This window comes from Oreochromis aureus, linkage group 10 (genome assembly GCF_013358895.1).
Source record: "Oreochromis aureus strain Israel breed Guangdong linkage group 10, ZZ_aureus, whole genome shotgun sequence".
NCBI lineage: Eukaryota > Metazoa > Chordata > Actinopteri > Cichliformes > Cichlidae > Oreochromis > Oreochromis aureus.
In genome coordinates, this window is record NC_052951.1 from 7,090,436 (window position 1) to 7,116,084 (window position 25,649).

At 41.3% G+C, this 25,649-nt stretch overlaps 2 protein-coding genes across 12 annotated transcripts in view; one reads left to right on the plus strand and one right to left on the minus strand.

Moving 5' to 3' along the window:
- cblb (Cbl proto-oncogene B, E3 ubiquitin protein ligase) overlaps positions 1–16,921 on the plus strand; it is a 99,287-nt gene extending 82,366 nt beyond the window's left edge. For 3 of the 6 annotated variants that reach the window (XM_039618391.1, XM_039618394.1, XM_039618392.1), the window contains 4 exons: positions 8,030–8,143; positions 10,417–10,608; positions 10,728–10,832; positions 13,702–16,921. In XM_039618391.1, coding sequence (XP_039474325.1) covers positions 8,030–8,143; positions 10,417–10,608; positions 10,728–10,832; positions 13,702–13,955 — 665 coding nt within the window. In that variant the 3' untranslated portion in view covers positions 13,956–16,921. The remainder of the gene's footprint in view (positions 1–8,029; positions 8,144–10,416; positions 10,609–10,727; positions 10,833–13,701) is intronic. The other 3 variants (XM_039618395.1, XM_039618396.1, XM_039618393.1) reach the window with 2 other exon arrangements.
- Positions 16,922–20,206: 3,285 nt separating this feature from the next.
- The window catches only part of alcama (activated leukocyte cell adhesion molecule a), a 189,695-nt gene continuing 184,252 nt past the window's right edge, over positions 20,207–25,649 (minus strand). For 4 of the 6 annotated variants that reach the window (XM_039618399.1, XM_031731761.2, XM_039618398.1 and 1 more), the window contains one exon: positions 21,613–22,532. The gene's annotated coding sequence lies outside the window, so the exon portion shown is untranslated. Of the gene's footprint in view, positions 20,473–21,612; positions 22,533–24,536 lie in introns of those variants that run through there. The other 2 variants (XM_031731762.2, XM_039618397.1) reach the window with 2 other exon arrangements.

Genomic DNA, 25,649 nt, shown 5'->3' on the forward strand with positions numbered 1-25,649 from the left:
ACACTCATTACAGTTTTAGTTAGTTTTCCTTTTTTTGTTTTCCTTTTTATTTCCGTTAACGAAAATGTTTTTTCACTTCTAGTTTTCGTTATTTCGTTAGTTTTTGTTAACGATAATAACCTTGATTTGTACTGACATTAGATTACACACAGGTGCACTCTATTTAGTCATTAGCACTCATCAGGCAATGTCTATGGGCAACTGACTGCACTGAGACCAAAGGGGGCTGAATAATTATGCACACCCCACTTTTCAGTTATTTATTTGTAAAAAATGTTTGGAATCATGTATGATTTTCGTTCCACTTCTCACGTGTACACCACTTTGTATTGGTCTTTCACGTGGAATTCCAATAAAATTGATTCATGTTTGTGGCTGTAATGTGACAAAATGTGGAAAAGTTCAAGGGGGCCGAATACTTTTGCAAGCCACTGTAAATCTGCATCTAGAGCCATATTTAGGGCCCGAGCACTGAGAGTGCGAAGGCCCTATTGTATCTGCTCCGTTTCTTCTTATTATTATTCAGGCAAAACAAGGGCCTTTTTGAGGGCCTAAACATGCTCAAAACCTCATGAAATTTTGCACACATGCCAGGACTGGTGAAAAATTTTGTATTATAATGGTTTTACACATGAGCACTGGGAAATGGCTCTAGAGCGCCACGTATGCTTTGTTAAATGCAGCCCTACGACCACATCGTTTGAGCTACATGTATGCAATCTGGCACACATGTGTATCATGCCAAGATGGACAAAAAAGTCAGTGGGACCATTGACGCAAACCCAACAGGAAGTCCGCAATTTAGAAGTGAAGGTGACATTTTGGCTCTAATTTTGCCATTTCCATGCCTCGAACTTTTTCGAACTCCTCCTTGGGATTTGGTCGTATAAGCTTCATCTTTGGTCAGTGTCAACTACACACCTGGGCCATGTTAATTTGTGGAACTTTTGACTTTTCGCGATACAGTGAGGCGGTGGCGCCACGGCGAATTTCGATGACTCGCCATGAAAATCGTATTGCCTCTCATTCCTTCATACATTGTCCGACCTGGACCAAAGAGCACACATATGATAAGGCTCCACCCCTGAACATATTTCAACTGCTATGTTTGACATCAGGGACAGCGCCACCTAGTGGGAACAGGAAATGTCATGTTTTACACTTTGGGGTACAGTATTGTGATGGGTGACATCTGCAACCTCAAATTTCTCCAGGAAAGCCTTAAGGAGTTGGTCTTGGGTTACAGTGAAAACTGTGACTTTTCGCGAAAGGGTGTGACCCCAGCAGCATGGCGAACATTGATGTCTCGCCATGAAGAAACAAATTAGTATAACTCAATGAAATCCAGACTGATCAGTACGAGACTTGACAGGCATGATGTCAGACCTGCCCTAAACAGATTGATATGCCCATTGTCAGGAATATGCAAAGCGCCACCTAGTGGGAACAGGAAATGTCATGTCTTTCATTTTGTTGTACTGATTTTCACAGGTTCATCGTGGCCACCTCAAAAGCGGTGAATATCACCATCAGTCCCTCATGATGCTTCAGTGAGAAAATTGTGACTTTAAACTGAACGGCGCACCCTGGTGGCAACGCGGTTCACCATGAAAAATGAAGTGGCTTTTGAGGGGCTTGGAAAGTTTAAAAAGTCTTGAAATTTGGCGCACACCTCCAATGTGATGAGGGCTATCTTGTTATGTGATCATTTTCCTTGAATAGCGCAAAATGGCTCCACAGCGCCCCCTACAAAATTTCAAAACAACAGACCCTGCTCTGTGTTTCATGTATGAGTCTGAAACCTGGTAAGCTTATAGGAGATATCAAGATGTACAAAAAAGTCTCTTGGAGCAATATCCCAAATCCAACAGGAAGTCAGCCATTTTAAAATTAATGTGTAATTTTGGCAACTTTTTCCCCTCTTTTCAGGCACCGTTCTTTGACGAACTCCTCCAAGGGATTTCATTAGATTTACGCGATCTCCAGTGTGCGAAATCCAAAGACCTTTGTGATGTTAAATTGTGAAACTTTTACGTTCAGGGAAACGGGGTGGTCATGGCTGCACGTGGAGTTTCAATCACTCGCCAAAAAGCAGTAATCTGCTGTCACTCAAAAACACAATGTTCAATCTCTCCCAAAGGTCACATGTATGATGAGACTCAAGCTCGGAAATGTTTGTTATGCCATTTGTCAGTAATGGTTAGAGCGCCACCTAGTGGGACGACTATAATCATGATTGAATAAGATGAAATGTTAGCTGGTGGTTAAATGCATGAATTCCATCAATGTGACATCAGTTCGGACGTGCTCGTTTTAGGTGTTGGGCGTGGCTCGACGCGCGGGGGGTGCGAGGGCCCTCATAACGCTGCTTGCAGCTTTAATTAGGGCCCGAGCATTGAGAGTGCGAAGGCCCTATTGTATCTGCTCCGTTTCTTCTTATTATTATTCAGGCAAAACAAGGGCCTTTTTGAGGGCCTAAACATGCTCAAAAACACATGAAATTTTGCACACATGCCAGGTCTGGTGAAAAATTTTGTATTTTCATGGTTTTACATATGAGCACTGAGAAATGGCTTTAGAGCGCCACCTATGCCTTGTTAAATGCAGCCCTACGAACACATCGTTTGAGCTACATGTATGAAATCTGGCACACATGTGTATCATGCCAAGACAAACAAAAAAGTCAGCGGGCCCATTGACGCAAACCCAACAGGAAGTCCGCAATTTAGAAGTGAAAGTGACATTTTGGCTCTAATTTTGCCATTTCCATGCCTCGAACTTTTTCGAACTCCTCCTTGGGATTTGGTCATATAAGCTTCATCTTTGGTCAGTGTCAACTACATACCTGGGCCATGTTGCATTGCTGAGCTTTTGACTTTTCGCGATACGGTGAAGCCATGGCGCCACGGTGAATTTCGATGACTCGCCATGAAAATCTTATTGCCTCTCATTCTGTCATACATGGTCCGTCCTGGACCAAAGAGCACGCATATGATAAAGCTCCACCCCTGAATATATTTCAACTGCCATATTTGACACCAGGGACAGCGCCACCTAGTGGGAACAGGAAATGTCATGTTTTACACTATGGGGCACAGTATTGTGATGGGTGACATCTGCAGCCTCAAATTTCTCCAGGAAAGCCTTAAGGAGTTGGTCTTGGGTTACAGTGAAAACTGTGACTTTTCGCGAAAGGGTGTGACCCCAGCAGCATGGCGAACATTGATGTCTCGCCATGAAGAAACAAATTAGTATAACTAAATGAAATCCAGTCTGATCAGTACGAGACTTGACAGGCATGATGACAGACCCACCCTGAACAGATTGATGTGCCCATTGTCAGGAATATGCAGAGTGCTACCTAGTGGCAACAGGAAATGTCATGTCTTTCATTTTGTTGTACTGATTTTCACAGGTTCATCGTGGCCACCTCAAAAGCGGTGAATATCACGATCCGTCCCTTGTGATGCTTTAGTGAGAAAATTGTGACTTTAAACTGAACGGCGCACCCTGGTGGCCACGCAGTTCACCATGAATAATGAAGTGGCTTTTGAGGGGCTTGGAAAGTTTAGAAAGTCCTGAAATTTGGCGCACACCTCCAATGTGAAGAGCGGTATCCTTTTATGTGATCATTTTCATTGAATAGAGTAAAATGGCTCCACAGCGCCCCCTACAAAATTTCAAAACAACAGCCCCTGCTCTGTGTTTTATCTAAAAGTCTGAAACCTGGTAAGCTTATAGGAGATGTCAAGATGTACAAAAAAGTCTCTTGGAGCAATATCCCAAATCCAACAGGAAGTCAGCCATTTTAAAATTAATGTGTAATTTTGGCAACATTTTCCCCTCCTTTCAGGCCTCATACTTTGACGAACTCCTCTAAAGAATTTCATCAGATTGACCCGATGTCAAGCGTGTGTAATCTAAAGACCTTTGTGATGTTAAATTGCGAAGCTTTTTACGTTCAGGGAAACGGGGTGGTCGTGGCGGCACGTGGAGTTTCAATCACTTGCCAAAAAGCAGTAATCTGCTGTCACTCAAAAACACAATGTCCAATCTCTCCCAAAGGTCGCAAGCGTGATGAGACTCAAGCTCGGAAATGTTTGTTATGCCATTTGTCAGTAATGGTAAGAGCGCCACCTAGTGGGATGACTATAATAATGGTTGAATGAGATGAAATTTTAGCTGGTGGTTAAATGCATGAATTCCATCAATGTGACATCAGATCGGACGTGCTCGTTTTAGGTGTTGGGCTTGGCTCGACGTGCTGGGGTGCGAGGGCCCTCATATCGCTGCTTGCAGCTTCAATTATTATTATTTTTCATTGAAATATGTATATGTGTATATATATATATATATATATATATATATATATATATATATATATATATATATATATATGTACATATATATATATATATATATATGTATACAGTCAGGTTTCAGAGCTCATCACAGCACAGAAACAGCTTTAGTGAAGGTTACAAATGATCTTCTTATGGCCTCTGACAGTGGACTCATCTCTGTGCTTGTCCTGCTAGACCTCAGTGCTGCGTTCGATACTGTTGACCATAATATCCTATTAGAGCGATTAGAACATGCTGTAGGTATTACAGGTACTGCACTGCAGTGGTTTGTATCATATCTATCTAATAGACTCCAATTTGTTCAAGTAAATGGAGAGTCCTCTTCACACACTAAGGTCAATTATGGTGTTCCACAGGGTTCAGTGCTAGGACCAATTCTATTTACATTGTACATGCTTCCCTTAGGCAGCATCATTAGAAGACATAGCATAAATTTTCACTGCTATGCAGATGACACGCAGCTCTATCTATCCATGAAGCCAGGTAACACACACCAATTAGTTAAACTGCAGGAATGTCTTAAAGACATAAAGACCTGGATGGCCGCTAACTTTCTGCTTCTTAATTCAGATAAAACTGAGGTTATTGTACTCGGCCCTGAAAATCTTAGAAATATGGTATCTAAGCAGATTCTTACTCTGGATGGCATTACCTTGGCCTCCAGTAATGCTGTGAGGAACCTTGAGTCATTTTTGACCAGGACATGTCCTTCAATGCACATATTAAACAAATATGTAAGACTGCTTTCTTCCATTTGCGCAACATCTCTAAAATTAGAAATATCCTGTCTCAGAGTGATGCTGAAAAACTAGTTCATGCATTTATTACTTCCAGGCTGGACTACTGTAATTCTTTATTATCAGGATGTCCTAAAAACTCACTGAAAAGCCTTCAGCTGATCCAAAATGCTGCAGCAAGAGTACTGACAGGGACTAGAAAGAGAGAGCATATTTCTCCTGTTTTGGCGTCCCTTCATTGGCTTCCTGTTAAATCCAGAATTGAATTCAAAATCCTGCTCCTCACATACAAGGTCTTAAATAATCAGGCCCCATCTTATCTTAATGACCTTGTAGTACCATATCACCCCATTAGAGCACTTCGCTCTCGCTCTGCAGGCTTACTTGTTGTTCCTAGAGTATTTAAAAGTAAAATGGGAGGCAGAGCCTTCAGTTTTCAGGCCCCTCTTCTGTGGAACCAGCTTCCAGTTTGGATTCGGGAGACAGACACTATCTCTACTTTCAAGATTAGGCTTAAAACTTTCCTTTTTGCTAAAGCATATAGTTAGGGCTGGACCAGGTGACCCTGGGCAGTACCCTCCATGGAGAAGGAGGCTAGAGGGCAAGATCAAAGTAGCACGGAGGGAGGTTAGCCAACTAACGGAGTTGCAGAAAGGCGCGACAAAGAAGGTGCATAAGAAATACAGCAAGCTGTCCTTACCTGAGGCCTTGGAAACTGCCAAGCAAAGACTCACAGCCTTGGCCAGCCGCTTGAGGAGGTACATCAGAGAGATAGAAGGCAGGAGAATAAACCAGCTGTTCTCCACAGAACCAGCAAAGGTGTACTCTCAGTGGCAAGGGAACAATAAGAGAACAGCACCACCAAGGCTGGAGACGGAGCAATACTGGAAGAGCATATGGGAGAAGGACGCAACCCATAACGGCAATGCTGAACCCCTGAACAGGGTCCAGTAACCATCACAGTGGCAGATATCCAAGAAAGGGTCTCCAGTATGAAGAGTTGGACAGCACCAGGGCCCGACATGGTTCACGCCTACTGGCTGAAGAAGCTGACTGCACTCCAAGGTCGGACGGTCCTGATCCCCAAGGACCCCAAGAAGGGACCGGTCCCATCCAACTACCGACCAATAGGCCTGAACCCCCTCAGTGAGATCATTAACAAGACTGGCTACGGATACCGACTACGAAACGGAGCGGTTGTCAGCCACCTCCTGTACATGGATGACATCAAGCTGTATGCCAAGAGTGAACGAGACATCGATTCACTGATCCACACTACCAGGCTATACAGCAATGACATCGGGATGTCATTCGGGCTGGAGAAGTGTAGTCGGATGGTAACAAAGAGAGGAAAGGTAGTCAGAACTGAGGGGATCGAACTACCAGAAGGCAACATTGCAGACATAGAGGACAGTTACAAGTACCTGGGGATCCCGCAGGCGAATGGGAACCATGAAGAGGCCGCTAGAAAAGCTGCAACCACCAAGTACCTGCAGAGGGTCAGGCAAGAACAAGATCCAGGCCATCAACACCTACGCCCTGCCCGTGATCAGGTACCCTGCTGGGGTAATAGGCTGGCCAAAGGAGGAGATAGAAGCCACTGACATAAAGACAAGAAAGCTCCTTACCATGCATGGAGGGTTTCACCCCAAGTCCAGCACCCTGAGGCTGTACGCTAAGCGGAAGGAAGGGGGCCGAGGACTGGTGAGTGTCAGCACCACAGTCCAGGATGAGACAACGAACATCCAAGAATACATTGGGAAGATGGCCCCAACTGACCGAGTGCTCAGTGAATACCTCAGGCAGCAGAAACCCAAGAAAGAGGAGGGAGACGAGGAACCATCATGGAAGGACAGGCCCCTGCACGGTATGTACCACCGGCAGATAGAGGAGGTGACTGATATCCAGAAATCCTACCAGTGGCTGGACAAAGCTGGACTGAAAGACAGCACAGAGGCACTAATCATGGCAGCACAAGAACAAGCTCTGAGTACAAGATCCATAGAGGCTGGGGTCTATCACACCAGGCAAGACCCCAGGTGCAGGCTGTGTAAAGATGCCCTGAGACAATCCAGCACATAACAGCAGGGTGCAAGATGCTAGCAGGCAAGGCATACATGGAACGCCATAACCAAGTGGCCGGCATAGTGTACAGGAACATCTGTGCCGAGTATAACCTGGAAGTCCCGAGGTCAAAATGGGAGACGCCCCAAGGGTGATGGAGAATGACCGAGCTAAGATCCTGTGGGACTTCCAGATACAGACGGACAAAATGGTGGTGGCTAACCAACCGGACACAGTGGTGGTAGACAAACAGGAGAAGACGGCCGTAGTGATCGATGTAGCGGTTCCGAATGACAGCAATATCAGGAAGAAGGAACACGAGAAGCTGGAGAAATACCAAGGGCTCAGAGAAGAGCTCGAGAGGATGTGGAGGGTGAAGGTAACGGTGGTCCCCGTGGTAATCGGAGCACTAGGTGCGGTGACTCCCAAGCTAGGCGAGTGGCTCCAGCAGATCCCGGAACAACATCGGAGATCTCTGTCCAGAAGAGCGCAGTCCTGGGAACAGCTAAGATACTGCGCAGGACCCTCAAGCTCCCAGGCCTCTGGTAGAGGACCCGAGTTTGAAGGATAAACCGCCCGTAGGGGCGTGCTGGGTGTTTTTTTTTATATATATATATATATATATATATATGTATATGTGTATATACATATACAGTAAATGTGACTTGTTGCCATCTGCTTTTAGGAACCTTTGTAGGATGATTCTTCTCTTTATTTAGATTTTAATGTTCACTGACTACTCTGTCAACTTTTTATTACCATACCTTATTCAACGATACTTAAAAAAATATATAAATTAATTTAGAAAGAAAAGATGCAATATTGTGTCAGACTGGCTGTTTGAACCTTTCTTTGCTTCCACAGGTGGATGTTCAGAATCCATCGGTGGGTTAGTCGCGGGGGCAGCACATACTACCCTCTGCTCCTTCAACATCCAAAAGACACCATCTGACTATGATTTTCTGCTTCCCCAACCAGGTAGCCCTCCCTAACAGTGCATGTACCTCCTCTCACTCAGCCATAGCTTCCTGTGCATGTCAGCTGTTTCATGCTGCCTGTCCTGTCTGTGTTCCTCCTGCAGACATGACAGTGCAACTGTGCCGTTTGCTGTGCTAACTATAAGTCCCCTTTGAAAAATGTTGTATAACTCGCTGTCCCTTTGGGACATTGCTGCAGTTCCCTAGGATGTGGGGTTAGATCCAGGCCATGTGGCTGGATGTTTGGGCGTGGTTGTTGATCTGCTTCATTGGGGGTAGCTTATTTGGCGCGGGGGTGGTTCTCCGGAGCCTGGGGTCCTGGGGCTGTTAATATATATTAACAAGACTGGCTACGGATACCGACTACGGAACGGAGCAGTTGTCAGCCACCTCCTGTACATGGATGACATCAAGCTGTATGCCAAGAGTGAACGAGACATCGATTCACTGATCCACACTACCAGGCTATACAGCAATGACATCGGGATGTCATTCGGGCTGGAGAAGTGTAGTCGGATGGTAACAAAGAGAGGAAAGGTAGTCAGAACTGAGGGGATCGAACTACCAGAAGGCAACATTGCAGACATAGAGGACAGTTACAAGTACCTGGGGATCCTGCAGGCGAATGGGAACCATGAAGAGGCCGCTAGGAAAGCTGCAACCACCAAGTACCTGCAGAGGGTCAGGCAAGTCCTGAGGAGTCAGCTGAACGGTAAGAACAAGATCCGGGCCATCAACACCTACGCCCTGCCCGTGATCAGGTACCCTGCTGGGGTAATAGGCTGGCCAAAGGAGGAGATAGAAGCCACTGACATAAAGACAAGAAAGCTCCTGACCATGCATGGAGGGTTTCACCCCAAGTCCAGCACCCTGAGGCTGTACGCTGAGCGGAAGGAAGGGGGCCGGGGACTGGTGAGTGTCAGCACCACAGTCCAGGATGAGACAAGAAACATCCACGAATACATCACGAAGATGGCCCCAACTGACAGCGTGCTCAGTGAATACCTCAGGCAGCAGAAACCCAAGAAAGAGGAGGGAAACGAGGAACCATCATGGAAGGACAGGCCCCTGTACGGTATGTACCACCAGCAGATAGAGGAGGTGGCTGATATCCAGAAATCCTACCAGTGGCTGGACAAAGCTTGACTGAAAGACAGCACAGAGGCACTAATCATGGCAGCACAAGAACAAGCTCTGAGTACAAGATCCATAGAGGCTGGGGTCTATCACACCAGGCAAGACCCCAGGTGCAGGCTGTGTAAAGATGCCCCTGAGACAATCCAGCACATAACAGCAGGGTGCAAGATGCTAGCAGGCAAGGCATACATGGAACGCCATAACCAAGTGACCGGCATAGTGTACAGGAACATCTGTGCCGAGTATAACCTGGAAGTGCCGAGGTCAAAATGGCAGATGCCCCCAAGGGTGATGGAGAATGACCGAGCTAAAATCCTGTGGGACTTCCAGATACAGACGGACAAAATGGTGGTGGCTAACCAACCGGACATAGTGGTGGTAGACAAACAGGAGAAGACGGCCGTAGTGATCGATGTAGCGGTTCCGAATGACAGCAATATCAGGAAGAAGGAACACGAGAAGCTGGAGAAATACCAAGGGCTCAGAGAAGAGCTCGAGAGGATGTGGAGGGTGAAGGTAACGGTGGTTCCCGTGGTAATCGGAGCACTAGGTGCGGTGACTCCCAAGCTAGGCGAGTGGCTGCAGCAGATCCCGGGAACAACATCGGAGATCTCTGTCCAGAAGAGCGCAGTCCTGGGAACAGCTAAGATACTGCGCAGGACCCTCAAGCTCCCAGGCCTCTGGTAGAGGACCCGAGCTTGAAGGATAAACCGCCCGCAGGGGCGTGCTGGGTGTTTTTTATATAGATAGATAGATAGATATATCATTCCAGAACTCCAACATATGGTCTTCATTTGAATACTCAGATATATCTGACTAATTATAATCATTTTTGTATGTTTGATGTCTTAGCACCACCTAAGGGTGTAGAAGAGTCACACATTCATGCCGAATTCAGCCTTTTTGTAATTTCTTTCCCAGTCCTCCTCTGACTTTTTTCCTCAAACATGTCCTTTTTTAGCATTCTCCTGAAAGGCAGCATGCCTTTAGTATGTAATCCGTAGGACTGCAAGACTGCACATAGTTTAGAATTCTTAGTCAGCTACCTCCTCATAGAATAAGTATATACTGTCAATCGGGATAGAGCAAAAAAAACCCAAAACGGAACCCTAGCATCTGGCTTGTGTTGCCTTACAGTATTCGAAGACACCTTAAACAGCTGCCCTCCATCCCAGCCTCCTCCTCCTCCTCCACCTCCACCTGCGAGACCCAGTTTTACTGAGCCACCCTCATCATCCTCATCCTGTAACTCTTCCATATCATCCAACTCTGTTATCAATCAACTACACATGCCCCCCTCTGAACACGAGCATGTCCTGTTAACTCCAGGTAATGTTTTTTCAAACAAGCTAAATAAATTGTTTTAGGATATTATAGTGTTACACTTATTATTTACAACATTACTTTGCTCGTGTTGGCTTGTGTGCCTGATTTTCTCTGTTGTCCAGACTCAGTTTTTGGCATGGTGAACAGTGCTGCTCCTCCGCATCCAGCCAAAAGGCAAACGGACAATGTGAAAAACTCCAGAGGCATCCTGGAGTACAACCATCCAGGTACAACCTCTCACTAAAGAGTCCATCCTGTCTCTTTAGTGAGTGTTCACTGAGCTCATGGGCAGTTAGTAATACTGAAAACATATGTAATTGTGTGGGCATCCACACTATTGAGTTCCTGTTTCTCTTTATTCTTTATCCTTTATTATTCTAGTTGCTCCGTTTATTTGCCGCTTAACTACTCCCTCAGTTTTCAGCTGTTTTTCACCGTTCAAACTCTAAACTGTTCTGCTTTCGACTGCTATATCTTTTGGTACTTATTACTATTATACTTTTTAAAATATTACACTTTTTTCCTTTTTTTTGTCCCATTGAAATGAATGGAGAACTTCCACAATTCTGCTAAAACTTGCTTGTTTTTGAACCTTCACTACTTCCTCATACTTTCACCTAGAAACTCCATTTAAACTTTAAAATGTTCTCAACTTATTGGGCTATTCCTGTCTGATTCAGCTTTTTCAGATCTTCTACCGTTTTAATCTTATCCCTCTTTAAGTTTTCAGTTGCAAAATTGTGATTTTTCAGAAAATGCATGTGTTGCTATGGTTGCTATGCAATTAACTCAGAGTGAGCACTTGTCCTTTTTCAATTTTCTCTTCATGTCCAAACAACTTCTTGCTACTCGCTCAATTTTCACTCAACCTCCACAAATTATACATCAAAACGTGGGGATTTTTGCTGGCTTTCAGAAAATGTCACTATCACTGTTGTGGAAGTTATAGATTTTTATCAAATCGCCTCAGAGCAACACAAAGTCTTAAAACTCTCCATAGAAAGTCAATGGAGAGTCTGTTCAATTTCAGCGCTGGGACTCTCTAATGAGAGGCATTTTCAAATCGTCATATCTCCTTAACAGAGCAAAGTTAAGACATGAGGCTTGTGCCAATTCATCTTCAGACACTGCTGACACTCACGGTCGGAGCAGTTTTTACAGTCATCTTACCGTTGAGCCATAAATTACGTTTGTTCGAGGGGTGGAAATCTGTCCTCCTCTCAGTTTTCAAACTCCGAAAATGAAGCCGTTTCTTCTCTCGTCATATCTCCGCGACGGAGGTACAAAGAGCAATGAAAATCGCAGTCAAAGTACACCTAAGTCCGCTGATTCACCCAGTACAAGAATTATATTTCTATCCCACCTAGTTTCTGAGTTACACGACGTTTTGTAACACCAAAAAACGGCGGTTTTCACCTCTTGCCACGATGTAATTCTGACTGCTCATCAACCTGTTTTCTACATGCTCGCTCTCTTTGACAGTGACGCAGCGAGTAATGACACGGGTCAGCAGCCCCGAGGTCGTGGGTTCAATTCCACCTTGGTCCACATTTTTTTCTCACTACAAATTAATACACTATCACAGACCAGTGATTCATATTGCTAACTTATTACAATTCTGTAATGTTTTATGATTTTAGCAGTTTTTCTAATATGGACCTCAGATTCTTGTTAACGCTCCATGGCAGAAATACATACAAGTACACAGCCTGATGAAGCAGACAGAAGCAGTACCTCTGATTGCTGGACTGAAATTGAGCAGAACCAGGTTGTTCTGCCTCTTTTCAGTAGAAAGTTTAGCGTTTTCACCTCTTATCAGCACAAATCTCAGCCTCTTCTGCTGTTTTTATTAGAATTGTCAGCTTTTTCACCTTTTTTCAGTTACGTGAGAACCAGTTTGGCTCAATGAGTAGCTGAAAAGTTCCAGCCTCTTCTGCTCTTTCAGAAGAATTTCAGCTTTTTTCACCTCTTTTCAGCACAATTTTCAGTTTTTCAGCTCTTTTTTAGTAAAAATTTCATCTCCTTCACCCCTTGTCAGCTACAAGTTCAGTTTTTTCAGTTGTTTTAAGCACAAATTTCAGTTTCTTCACCTCTTTTCAGAACAAAGTTCTTCTTCTTCACCTCTTTTCTGCTAATTTCAGCTTGTGCTCCACAGTGCACACTTTTCCTCTCATCATATCTTTGTTTGTGACCAGACCTCATTTGGCTCAGAGGGTTGAGCAGCTGCCGTGAGACCCGCTGGCAGAGGTTCGAGTCCTACCTGTGACAGTTGCTACACATCTTCCCCGCTTGCATGCACTCTGCTTTCTTGACACTCTTCAGTGTACCCTTACACATAAAGCCATCTTCAGCGAGCACTTCTGCGTCTACACCTCTTTTCAGCAGATAATTCTGCTTTTTCAGTTGTTTTCAGCAGATTCCAATACAAGGCATTCACACAGCATTTTCGCAGAAAATGCAACTTTTTCTAGTTAGTATTAAAGTTGTCAAATTGTAGATAAAGTCATAGAGGCAGCACCCTGTGCTGGGCAAGCTGGATCCGTGGATTCATGCAGTTGACGGTAAACTCCATGACTAAGCAACAAGGGATCTTAATGAAGTGCTCAGTGGGTGTATAAATGAGTGCATGTTTTATAGGTTTCAGACCTTTCATGTTGGGACTGGAAGATCAAAATTTTAAGATCTAGATGCCTTTGAAATTGTGCAGAACCAAAAATCTCTCCTTCGGTTAACCAAAGGAGAAATTTTTGGTTAAAAGGTTCAAAGAAGAAAAGGTATTTTTTTCATGTGTTGACTCGAGAAATCTCATCAACATGGATTCTTCTTTATGTCCCTAGCAACTTTTCAGTGAAGACAGTAAGATTGCTTTTGTACAAATAGGCTTAATTCCTTTCAGTCAAAGGAGTAGAAAGGCAGTGGAATATCTAGGACATTTCTACATGATTAGAATCTCATGATTTCATGAAAAATGTCTGAAATCTGAAGGTGCAGGAAAAAGATCAGTACACTGATAAGCAGTGTTTAGTCTTCTCCTTCCCAAGTTTTCCACTGACATAATTTCTCTTCTCTTCCTACCTTCCTCTTCTCTCCGTCCAGTATCACTGGACTGTTTGCAGGCACCGGCGAGGCCACCCAAGCCATATCCCAGGAAGATTCCTCCAGAAATACAACCAGAAAAACCACACAGCCTGGTACTGGAGAGCGAAGATGCAAAGATAGCCAAGCTGATGGGCGAGGGTTTCGCTTTTGACGATGTGAAGCGAGCACTGATGATTGCTCAGTACAAAGTGGATGTGGCCCGAAACATCCTGCGAGAATTTGCCTTAGTGGCCCCCAGACTCAACCTCTAGTGCCAACAGAGAGTGAAAGTGGAGCACAGTGATGACCGTGCCTCTAAAAAAGGCTTCTTTATTCTCTTTGGTCTCAGACTTTTAGGGAAAAGTAGTGATGGAAAGAAACAGAAATATTTCAAGGGAGACTTAGCTTTTGTTGCCAAACAGAGATGACATGCACAACAAAGTGGCTAAAACCAAATCACTGCAGAGCACAGAGAATCAAAAAAGGGAAAGAAGTGTGTGTCAATGATTAAACCTGTGAAAAAAGAAAAGGGTTGTTATGTTTACCGTGAACTTTGCCAGTGCTGGCCTGTGTGTCTGGGTGCGTGGACCAGATCATGCTACTGCTGCTACTGTCCTTTCACATCACTCAAAGCTGAAAGATTCTCATAATAGCAAAACAGTTTCAGCTGCACGTTGTCAGAGGATCAGTTTTCATAACCAGTGGGGTGAGCCTTTCTCCAAGATGTTTCTTCTCTAGCTGCTTTCCACCCTCTCCTCTCTTTAGTGCCTTCTGTTTTACTTCCTCCTCCTCTTCCCGTATGTGTTTTTCAGAATACTCAATTTTTTGCCAAGAGTTTGACATAGTAATTGTGTAGAGGAATAAATATATCCAAATAAATACTTTATTTGGACAAGAAAAACAGAGGAGAAGCATGTGAGGGCTAATTTTGCTCTTTGCTTCTGTTCCTACACCGGGGGGTGTTTATTATTATGTTTTTCATCTTTGGGCAGCAAGCCTAAGAATATATTTGTTCTCCATAAGTGACCTTTACCTTTTTTCATTCCGTCAGGCCTAGTTTTTTCTTTAAGTGATGGTGTGTTTAATGTTTGTGGATGTTTGATTTGTCTGTGTCTAAAGCCAAGTTTAAAGAAATGACAGGAACGGGTGCAGTTCCATAAAACATAAATATCTGTTAGATCTCAGAAATCAGATGATCCACAGCCACCTGTCTCCCATCTCACACTGAAAATGTTCACATCCACACATGATGGAGGAAGCACTCTCAGCCTGATTTGAGAGAGGGTAATTTGATAGCTTGCATGTGAACACAATGGAGAAGAACAAAATACTGCAGAGGTTTCAAAACGCATGACCAGTTATATGCACGGTCATTGTAATGTTAAAAACTCTTTCCTCACAATATGGCATCTGCTACAGGAAAAACAGCATAAAAAAAACTTACCAAGTTTGTGAAGCACATGGTGCTTGAACAACTTCAATGTTAATCAACCAAAACAACGACAGGTTAAAGCCTAAACCAAGAAAAGACACACAATAGTGTCATAATAAAGAAGCTCATCATGGGATGTCCCTCGGCGCCCTGAGGCTAACTAAGCAGATTTTCAGGGTTTCTTTCTCACAAAGAAAAGTTTAAAGCCTAATCTTGAAAGTGCAGTGCCTTTCTCCTAAATCCAAACTGAATGATCTGCTCCCCATTCTGTTTTTCAAAAGTTACAATTTTAGCCAAAGACATGGGGTTGCATGTTAAAGGATATCTGGTGTAAAACTCAAATCAAACATCTTGTGCTGTGGTGATCCCTTTGTGATAAGGGAGCAGCTGAAGACAGCTTTTATACTGAGTATGCAGACCATAAAATCAAAATTGTATGGTCTGCAGTGACCTTTCCCATCAGGGGGACTAGTTGAACCTAACAATTCCACATATTCACAGAATCCAAGGTAGGAGTCAGGTGTTAATATTTGTTCCTTTAATATGTCAAATATCTGGAATTCCATAATAATTTCACCTCATAATTTGAGACTGTGATAAAAATTTACTTTCCAAAGTAATTTTTGAGATTTCCTGAACAATTTCCTTGAGGAAAACAAGCTCTCAGGTGATGTGACACGTTGTAAATCGTTTATCTAGGTGATTTCTGTTTTTTAAGACCTATTTTGATGTTTTTCTGTAATTGCTTTCATGCATTTGTCAAACCTGCGGACTTGTTGAAATCGTGTCTTATCATATGAACAATTTGTCCTTTGTTCTGAGTTTTTAAGTCAATAAGTCAAGACTCCTTATTACAAAAACAAACAACCGAGGTCAAAAAGTTGAACTGTCCTTAGATAAAATAGTAGATAAACTGTCGTTTTTATACCTTTAAACTGTGATGATTGTTTGCTTGCATGTTTGCTTACATAACATTCGCAGACAGCCTGCTGCCTAGGTTAAACTAGGTCCTATTTTCCTGTTTTCACATTCCAATTTTATGGTCATTCACTGTTAGACTATCAAAATAATCTGAGTTGACAATAGTGTTTTATTGTTTGTTTTGTTTTTCACAGAGCCCACTCTGATTGAGGCTTCTTCCTTTAAAATGGAAATACAGTCAAAACTTTGTTATACCGTAAATACAAGAAAATGATATTCACAGATCTACTAACACAGCTCACTGGCTTTGTGTGTTAGTCTTTAAATGGTCCAGTTGTATTTATAGTGTGAGTGTGATCCCCAGCATGAAGGCTTTTTTTTTTTACTTGAGTATTTAGTTCATGTTTTGGAACAAGCCAAGGTTTTTAACAGGCTTCTCCATGATAAAGTTCAACAGATTCACACAGCTACCAGATTAACATGCAAAAATGTGAATGTGGCTCTACTCCAGCCTAGTTCATGTATTAATGGAGACAGGGAGTTTACACATATCTGGAACCACAACGCTGATATTCCACTTTCTGATATGCCATTTAGTGGCATTCCCCCTTTTGCAGTGGTCCTTTTGTATAGCAACCATCTTTCCTAAGCTCAGTATTGTCCATTCTGTTGGACACCCTTGTGATGGGCTTAAATAACCTTTGGTTGCAAAGAGCAATTTTAATGTTCTGAATTCATTTACATATTAAAGTGCTCTAGTGAAAGAAATGTGTTGATTACATGTAATGCATAATGTGCAGTTTATGTTTATATTTATGTTATTCATGCTTTTTCCTGATTGATTTTTTATTAATCGATAATAAACAGTCACAGTTACCTATTAAATGGTTTGTGTTCGTGTATGCCAAGGTTATTAACCCTAAATCTGATGTGTGCATGCCCTTTCGCAGCCATTTTCTGACAGCTTGTGTTTAAAATACACTCTTTTAACCAGTGGCTTCTAGTGAACATGCAACAATTAAAACAAAGGTATCTATCCTCTTGCGCTTATTCAGTTAAGGCAACAAAGCTATGTCATCAGTAATTATGACACAGAACTTCCCTGTGCCCACAAGCTACTCAAGTCAGATCAGGAGAAAGGTGTTTGAAAGTGATTGGAGGTACACGATTTAAAGGAATGTTGAAAGTTATGAGTCAAACTGTGTTTTTTTTCCTTCCTTTTCTGTAGTTGAATGATGTGTTTGTGCATTATCTGTGGTCTCCATAGAGGAGACTGTCTCGGTATGGAGCTGCAAACTGCTTGACATCTCCCAGTTCAAGTCTTAGTGAAGAAAAACTGCATGTTCATTATAGCAACCAAAATTACTTTTTAATTGTTTCATGTAAAATTAAGAATAAATGTTTCACAATTTGCACTAATTCAAAAATCAAACAGAAAAAGGTTGGTGGCAGTGACCATGTTAACTCTTTTGTGCACATAGTCAGTTTACCTGTAGCGAGGGTTAGCACAGGAAACAGCATTTGAATAATGCAACTGGATTTCATTAGAGACTTGTTCAACTAAAAAAAAATGCAGTCATTGTTCATCTCTCAGAAATATGACTGTCAGGTTTGCCATGATGACATTACTTCACTTAGGTGTCATCGTTAGACAAGGCCGGGTATCATCTGCATCACAATGAAAATGTTTTGTATCCTTTCTATCTGTTAGGTCAGATGACACACAATAATTATTTAAACTACAGGACATAAAAACAAAGTCCTGGATGACCCCAAACCGGTTGTGGCTGCTGGGTAGCCCTCTTGCTTCTAAATTGGGATAAAATTTGGATAAAACTGAGTTAATTGCCCAGGTAATAGTGGAGGATGGACAGATGTGTCTCAGAAGGTCAGTGCAAATTCTTTCATTGAAGGAGTTGATAAGCCCAGAATCACAGGTGGGTACCAACCAAAGTAGGAAGGAAATATGCCATTTTAAGAGGAAGAAACGTCTGGCAGAACCAGGCTCAGAGAGCGGCAGCCATCGGCTGAGATGACTGAGATCAGAACATAGTCAAAAAATTCAGATTCTAACAATTAGTTCAAATGAATCAACACCCCTGAGTCATACTAACATAATCATCATGCTGTAAACCAGGTTTCTGTAAGGCAATTTGTTGATCAATTATTAATTCATGTACTAACAGGGACTTAGAAGAGAGAGACCTGATGTTAATGATCCACATTTTGCTATTTTACTCTTTGGTGTACTTGTAGATACTATCTAGTTCTTTCTTTATTGTTTTAGGGGAATAATGGGGGGGATCATGTGTACACTGTAAAGAAAAAAAAACAGTTTTTCTATGAAATTTATAGAATTTTCTCATTATTATTAAATACATGACATATCAAAATGACAAAAAACCTACATGAATTAGCATGTCTAATGTAGAATAGGAGAAGAAACATGTATCTGTGAATTAAACTGAGATTTTAGGATAAGAATACCAAAAATGCATGCAATATCTAATATTTACAACACAATGTTGTTAAGTACTTATGGTATTAAACTAGAACTTGTCTAAAAATTGATGTAATTTACAACAAAATAAAGTTTCTATGATTTTAGATAGATTTGTTAATTAAAAAGATATGGAATTATGGAAGGTTTCCTCTACAACAATTATTGTGTGCAATATAATTGTTAATAACATTTACAAGCTTTAGCAAACTGTCAAAACTCAAAACTACCATTTCTGAAACAAGGGAAATTGCTACACAATAAAACAATGCTAGTACCCGAGTCTGACAAAAACCATTCACCATCACCTCTAAGTTCTTCTTGTCTCATTGTGTGGCATGCACACCACAGGACTTTTGCACCTGTGGCTATAACAAACCCATGCAAATACTTAATTGTGATGGAAAACAACTGAAACAGAGTCGTTGAGCTGAGCTGAGAAAGTATTAGCTAAAAAGGGCTAATAGATAGAGGAGTTGAAGACAGCACGGAAGGAGAGCATCTCACCACCTGGAGGAAGAGGGAACCACGGCACAGATTTAATGAGTCTTGGAACTTAATGATATACAGTGGTCCCTTGCTATAACTCTGTTCACCTTTCGCGGCCTTGCCACGCAGTTTTTTTTTTTTGTGTTTTGTGTTTGTGCATTGTGTTCTGCGTCCTGATTGGCTGTAGACCCTTGTCAATCAATCTCATGCAGTACAGAATGCGTTCAGCTTGTCAAATTTACATAAATCTTCGGTCGCTAGCAGTGTGACTCTGAAGTGCTGTACTGTAGGTTTGCAATTTTTCTCCACAACAAACAATGTCGACGAAGCGTTTCGCACCGTCAACCACACCTGCAGGTGCCTTTGGTTTCTATAATACTGGATTTATTTTTCTACGAAGGTTTGAACTTTGAGAGTGTTTAAACAAGAGAGAAAAGTGTGAAAATGTTCATGCCTGTCTGAGAAAAGTGCATAAAGTGTGTAGTGAGGGGTTTTACAGCCTTAAAACATGTATAATAATTGTAAAAAATAAAGTTGGCTACTTCGCGGATTTCACCTATCGTGGGTTATTTTTAGAATGTAACTCCCGCGATAAACGAGGGACCACTGTACTTTTCTAAAGCAACACTATCTTTTTAATGTAATTTGTTAATTTTTTAAAAAGCAGTAGGAAGTGATTTTGATATTACGTGAGAATTCATTGTTCATTTTGTATCCTGGTTTTTAACAAAAACAAGGGGTATAGGGCAAGTGATTTGTGGTGCAATGTCAACTTTCAAATCTGCAAAGATGTGGGAAGAAAACTGACATTGCATGGAAGGACACTACAAGAAGATGGAATGAAATCTGCAAAGCCAGAAGAAGTCAAGTCAGTCAGATAAACACAAATTAAAATCCTCCTCCATCAAGAATTAACAGTTTATTGTCACATACACTGCAAAACAGCGGTTATGCTCAGCAATGAAATTCTTACTTGAAATGAAATTCTTACTTTGCTAGTTCACTTCAAAAAAAATAAAATAAATATATATCTCATATACATATATATATATACACATATATATATATCTATATATATGTATGTGTGTATATATATCTATATCTATATATATATCTATATCTATATCTATATCTCTATCTATATCTATATCTCTATCTCTATCTATATCTATATCTATATATACACACACACACACACACACACACACACACACACACACACACATAACTAAATATAAATATATAACTGAACTACATGAAAATAAAAATCATTATAAACAGAAAAAGAAAAACATTAAGGAAGTACATGCAAGATGAGTGAGCTGGGTCTAGCCCAGACTGCTGAGGCAGTGAAGTCTGAGGCTGCATTTGGCTGTTCTCATCTTTTCCCCCTCCAGCGTTCAGTTGCTGACCCCACCTTCAGTCCAAATCTGTTCTGAGTCCAAGTCTGCAAAAAATAGGCTTATTCAAACTAAAAGCATACTTTGGGGTGTCTGTGGAAGTAGGTCATCTCCTAATTGGAAGACTTACTGGATACCCAAAACCACTGAGAGCTTTGTGAAGTAATAGAATAATTAAATAATCACATGAATAGTAACCTTATTCATGTCATTATCAAAATTGAGATCACTATCCAAAATGATGCCAAGGTTCCTGACTTTTCAAAAACGCAACGATTATGGTGTATATGTAGGTTACACAACAAATTCGGATCCAGAAAAACCTGAATTTTCTGTTGTTTTTATGCAGCGCATTCAGTGTGTAATAGCCTTCAGACTGTGGATGTGGTTCCTAGAGTATATAAAAGTAGAATGGAAGGCAGAGCCTTCAGTTTTCAGGCCCCTCTTCTGTGGAACCAGCTTCCAGTTTGGATTCAGGAGACAGATGCTATCTCTACTTTTAAGATTAGGCTTCAACTTTCCTTTTTGTAAAGCATATAGTTAGGGCTGGATCTGAAGCCTCACTTAGTTAGACTGCAATAGGTCTAGGTTGCTGGCGAATTCCCATTATGCACATAGTGTTTCCTCTTCAGTCACCTTTTTTTATTCACTGTGTGTTAATACACAACTCTGCATTTAATTTTTAGTTATTATTAATCTCTGGCTCTCTTCATAGCATTTATCCTGTCGCCTCCCTTCACCCCCAACCAGTTGTGGCAGATGGTCGCCCCTCGCCAGAACGCTTGCTTATTGTTGGTGCTTTCTCTGTTTTCTATGTATTATTGTAGGGGATTTACCAACTGACAACTGTTATTGCCATTTGGTACTAAAAAAAATTAAGTAATAAAATAAAATTGAATTATTATTCAATTAAATTATTATTCGACTTATCTCTGTATGTCACTGTTGATCCTAAGTGTCACTGATGAATTTAGTAAGAGCTGTTTCTGTGCTATGATTGGCTGGTTCTGAGCCCTAACTGGATAAAGTTAAAAGACAGTCATTCAGTTGTTTTCAAACATGTTTTTCAAATACTTTGCTAAGGAATGAAAAAATTAAAAATCGGTCTATAATTATTATTACCAACAGATCAAAGTTATTTTTCTTGAGTAGTGGTATGATCACAAAACATTTAAGAGAAACAAGGAAAATGCCAGAGTGGAGAGAGCCGTTTATCATATTTACAAAATGACTTAATTTCATTGCACTCATTTACTGAAGGAAATTCAGTTAGCATGGTTTTGGAGGGATAAAATACTTCATCAGTGGATGGGAAAAAAAAGCAGAATTAGACTGGTTATCGTTGATCACTTGGGAGACAGGATTTTCTGGTTAATTTGATTATTCTAGCAGTATAGTGCATTTTTATAGATTTCTAAATTAAATAATTTGTAGTTTATTTTCTCTTAACTCTCCTGCAGTGTTTTTTGCCATCTCCACTTTTTTTTCCACTGTTTTTCCAGGGTGCTTTTGGTGGACCATGTATATTAATAGTTTTTACTGTAGCAATAGTCTCAATAACTTGAGCAATTGTATTAGAGAAGTTGTCCATCATTTCATCACAGGATAACAGGAATGGTAATGTACACTTTGAAAATTCCCTGATGAATGTATCAGCTGTGCTGACATGCCGCTTATTGATGAATTAATTTGTGTTTTTGTTTTGACAGATGAACAATTGCAGAGAGTGACAGAAGTATTAGTAGATTGACACAGGGTGGGTTTTTCCAGGGAGTACCGCAGCAGTTCATTCTCCCATCTTTGGTGAAGGATGGAAATCCGACTTTCCAATGTGGATATTTTCTGGCTGAGCTGAAAAAGAGCCAGAGCCAGTCGATTTTAGCGGGTCTCTTTAGTGGAATCCTTCTGAAACCACTTATGGGTAGGTAGCAACCAAAGGAGAAATCCATAGAGCAGAAGGACACCAACAGGTGTTCTGTTGGTGTTGGGCTGGTTGTCAGAATTCAATTGTTCAAACAAAAGTAGGTAGAAACAAATAGTTTCATAGTAGAAACAAAGTTTCAAGCTCCCAGCAGATGACCAGTTGGTAGTGTCGTGCAGCAATAACCTAAAGTAATGGGAGAAACGTGTCAAGCCAGCCAAAACTGAAATATGATGAACATGTATTTTAGTAATGATGACTGCAAATGATGTAGAGGTACATCAAAATGTATATTTGTCTGCATATATCCACAAAAAACAGTAGAAGCTTACACACAGAAGCTTAGTTGACAGAAGATTATCCAACCGATTTACACAGACACACAGTAAGACATCATTTCTTTACTGAACCTTTCCTGTCACTCTTTTTCTCACTTAGGCACAGGAGGATGCTAATGCTACCAACACTTTTTCCAAACTCACAGACTTAGTGAGCACAACAGTGAACGGATTTGATTTAAATCCCTATCGTGGACAATGACTCACAGACCTAGAGCTATCTAAACCAGAAGTTCCATATGAGACAAAATCAGTGTTGGGTAAGTTACTTTAAATTAGTAACTTAGTTACATTACTAGTTACTTCTATCAAAAGTAACTCAGTTACTTCAAGTTACTCGTTACTTTCAAAGTAACTAGTTACTAGGGAAAGTAACTTTGGTTTTACTCAGAATTCTCTTGTTAATGTGTTGCTTCCGTAACTGGATACCCAGCAAGATTGCCAGTCTTCTAGCTTGCTTACTTGCCACAAGTGCACTGTGCCACCTACCAATAGAAAGGAAAAAATAATGTGCATATTTCCACGAGAGAAATCCCACGCCTGGACCATCGTTGACCGCCGCCATGATTCTAGCCTACGTCACAGCGTCATGTGCGCATTTTACATCCAACACGAAAACTGCAGTCGTGGTGCTTTCGATTGTACTCAGAACTCGGAAATTCTGCCTTCCAAATAGGAAGATGTAGGCAACACCAGACTGCAGATGAGCTGCATACAGGGCTGGACTGGGACAAAAAATCGGCCCGGGCATTTTGACTAGAGATCGGTCCGCCATTATAGGAAAAATCATAAAGCCTTTGAATGAAAACAAACGCTGTTGTGACAGTGATGTACACTGTTCTGATGGTATATATGCATCAATCTATCAATCATTTGTTGTAAGATTCAGATAATTATTTTTTAAAAGCTAGATATTTTAAATGAGAATAAGAAAGAAAAGTACTTCTTTGTGCCCCCCTCTCCCTGTTAATGCCCTACCTGGCCCCAATGGCAAAACTTTGCTAGACCCGCCCCTGCACAGTTACCAGCTGGTAGCTACATAAAAAAAGGATCCTGGTGTTATTTGTCTCTCAGAAACAGTTCATAACTTCCCTTCAACTCATTCATGTCACCTAAAAGGTAAACCTGTTTCTCCAGCACCTGTTCAGCTCTGATGATTCAGTGAGGACATCTCCTGGTTTCATCTTCATGTTTCCCTCTCACCAGATAACCAAACCAATATCATGACCAGCAGTTTTTACGGCTGTGGCTCCAGCAAACATCAGCTGATACTAGAAAGTAATATTAAATAAATTTTAACAACAGCTGACCAAGCTTAAATGTGGTGCTGTTGTTTAACGCGACCTCCGCTGGTTTCTTCTTTCTGGCGCAAAGTGGGAGATAAACAAACAAGAGAGAAAAGCCGATCAGCTGATCATTGATCAGTTTCATGATTGAAGTAGAAACAAGAGAGGGAGAGGGAGAGAATTAGAGAAGAAGAGGCAGCTGAGCAGCGTAACGACAGAATAACTCCAGCTTTGTGTCTTTTCCATTCTAGCTGAAGTCCAGGACAAACTGCATTCTTTTTCACCTCAATACGAAACGCGTAATATGTTCTCTGAATACGAGACGATTCCGTTTTTTAGGGGATGGTTGGCAACTCTACTAACTAACCTCATGAACAAAATAAAGTTCAACATCAGTAACATCATAACACCACCCAGCTGTATAGAAACTCCGTCATGCTAGCTAGTACGAAAAAGTCAGCACAACGAAAATAAACTATACCTAAACTTGGTTTATATCTGACACAGATAGACTGCAGGTCATAACTTCTTACCTGAAGTTCAGTTCACCTGACACCGGCGGCCGCCTCGGGTCTCTGCTCCTCCTGCCTCCCCTTTCCCTCATCCACCTGCTGGCCTCCACCACTTGCTAATGTTACTGAATCTGTGGAAGCTCCGCGATAGCCACCACACGAAGTAACGAATAACGACCCTATCTAAATCACAGTAACAATTAACGCATTCCTGATTTTGGCATAATAACTAGTTACCGTGCTCGTTACCACAATAATAATGTAGTTACTGTAACGCGTTACTTAATAACGCGTTAGTCTCCACACTGGACACAACCAATCATAGCAGACCGCCCCTCCATGAGCTTGGTTCTGCCGGAGATGCCTTCTTGTTAAAAAGGGAGTTTTTTCCTTCCCACTTTTGCCAAAGTGCTTACTCATCTGACTGTAATATTTTTATAGGGAATATTAAATATCAATTTAATATTATATCAATTTATTTTAGTTAGTACTTAAAAAAAACTGAATTGAATTTAATATATCACAAGGATGGATAGGTCTGATTCAGCAAGTCCAGATTTATATAACTATTTTGTTTTGCTGAATCAGATCTAACCTCTAAAAGCAAACAAATATTCAAACGCTTCTGATCAGTTCAGTCTCTTTTTTTTGTAACTACTCAGCAGTCAGAAAAACATTAAGAACCAAGATCTAAACTACAAATGAGGCCAACATAGCAATTCTAAAAATAATAGTTTCTTTAGAAAATAAAGTAATTCTATTTGCACACAACAGTAGCATTATTTTAGAAAAAAATTACTAAGGTCAGTATTATTAATCCTTCCTGATTAAAAAAAATCTCTTTTTATTGAGCCATAGCACAAGCCACTGCTGTGATATATGCACTGTGTATTGTTGTGTGACCAAGATTTCTGCATCTAGAAGAGCTAGATTAGTTATTTTTCAGTATGTATTGTAAATACTGTAACTATGGAAGTTTATTTTTTTATTTTTTTTAAATGAGCCCCCAGTGCAACACGAAGAGGCCACCGTAGACCACAACCCTAAAGGGAGCAGGCCAGAAACCATGCCCAGCTAGCTGCCCTGGAGCCAGTAAGCACCATGTCCAGCAATAAAAAGGTGCAACATTTGTCTCTCGAGACTCCCTTAAGGCGGTGTCAGAGAGGG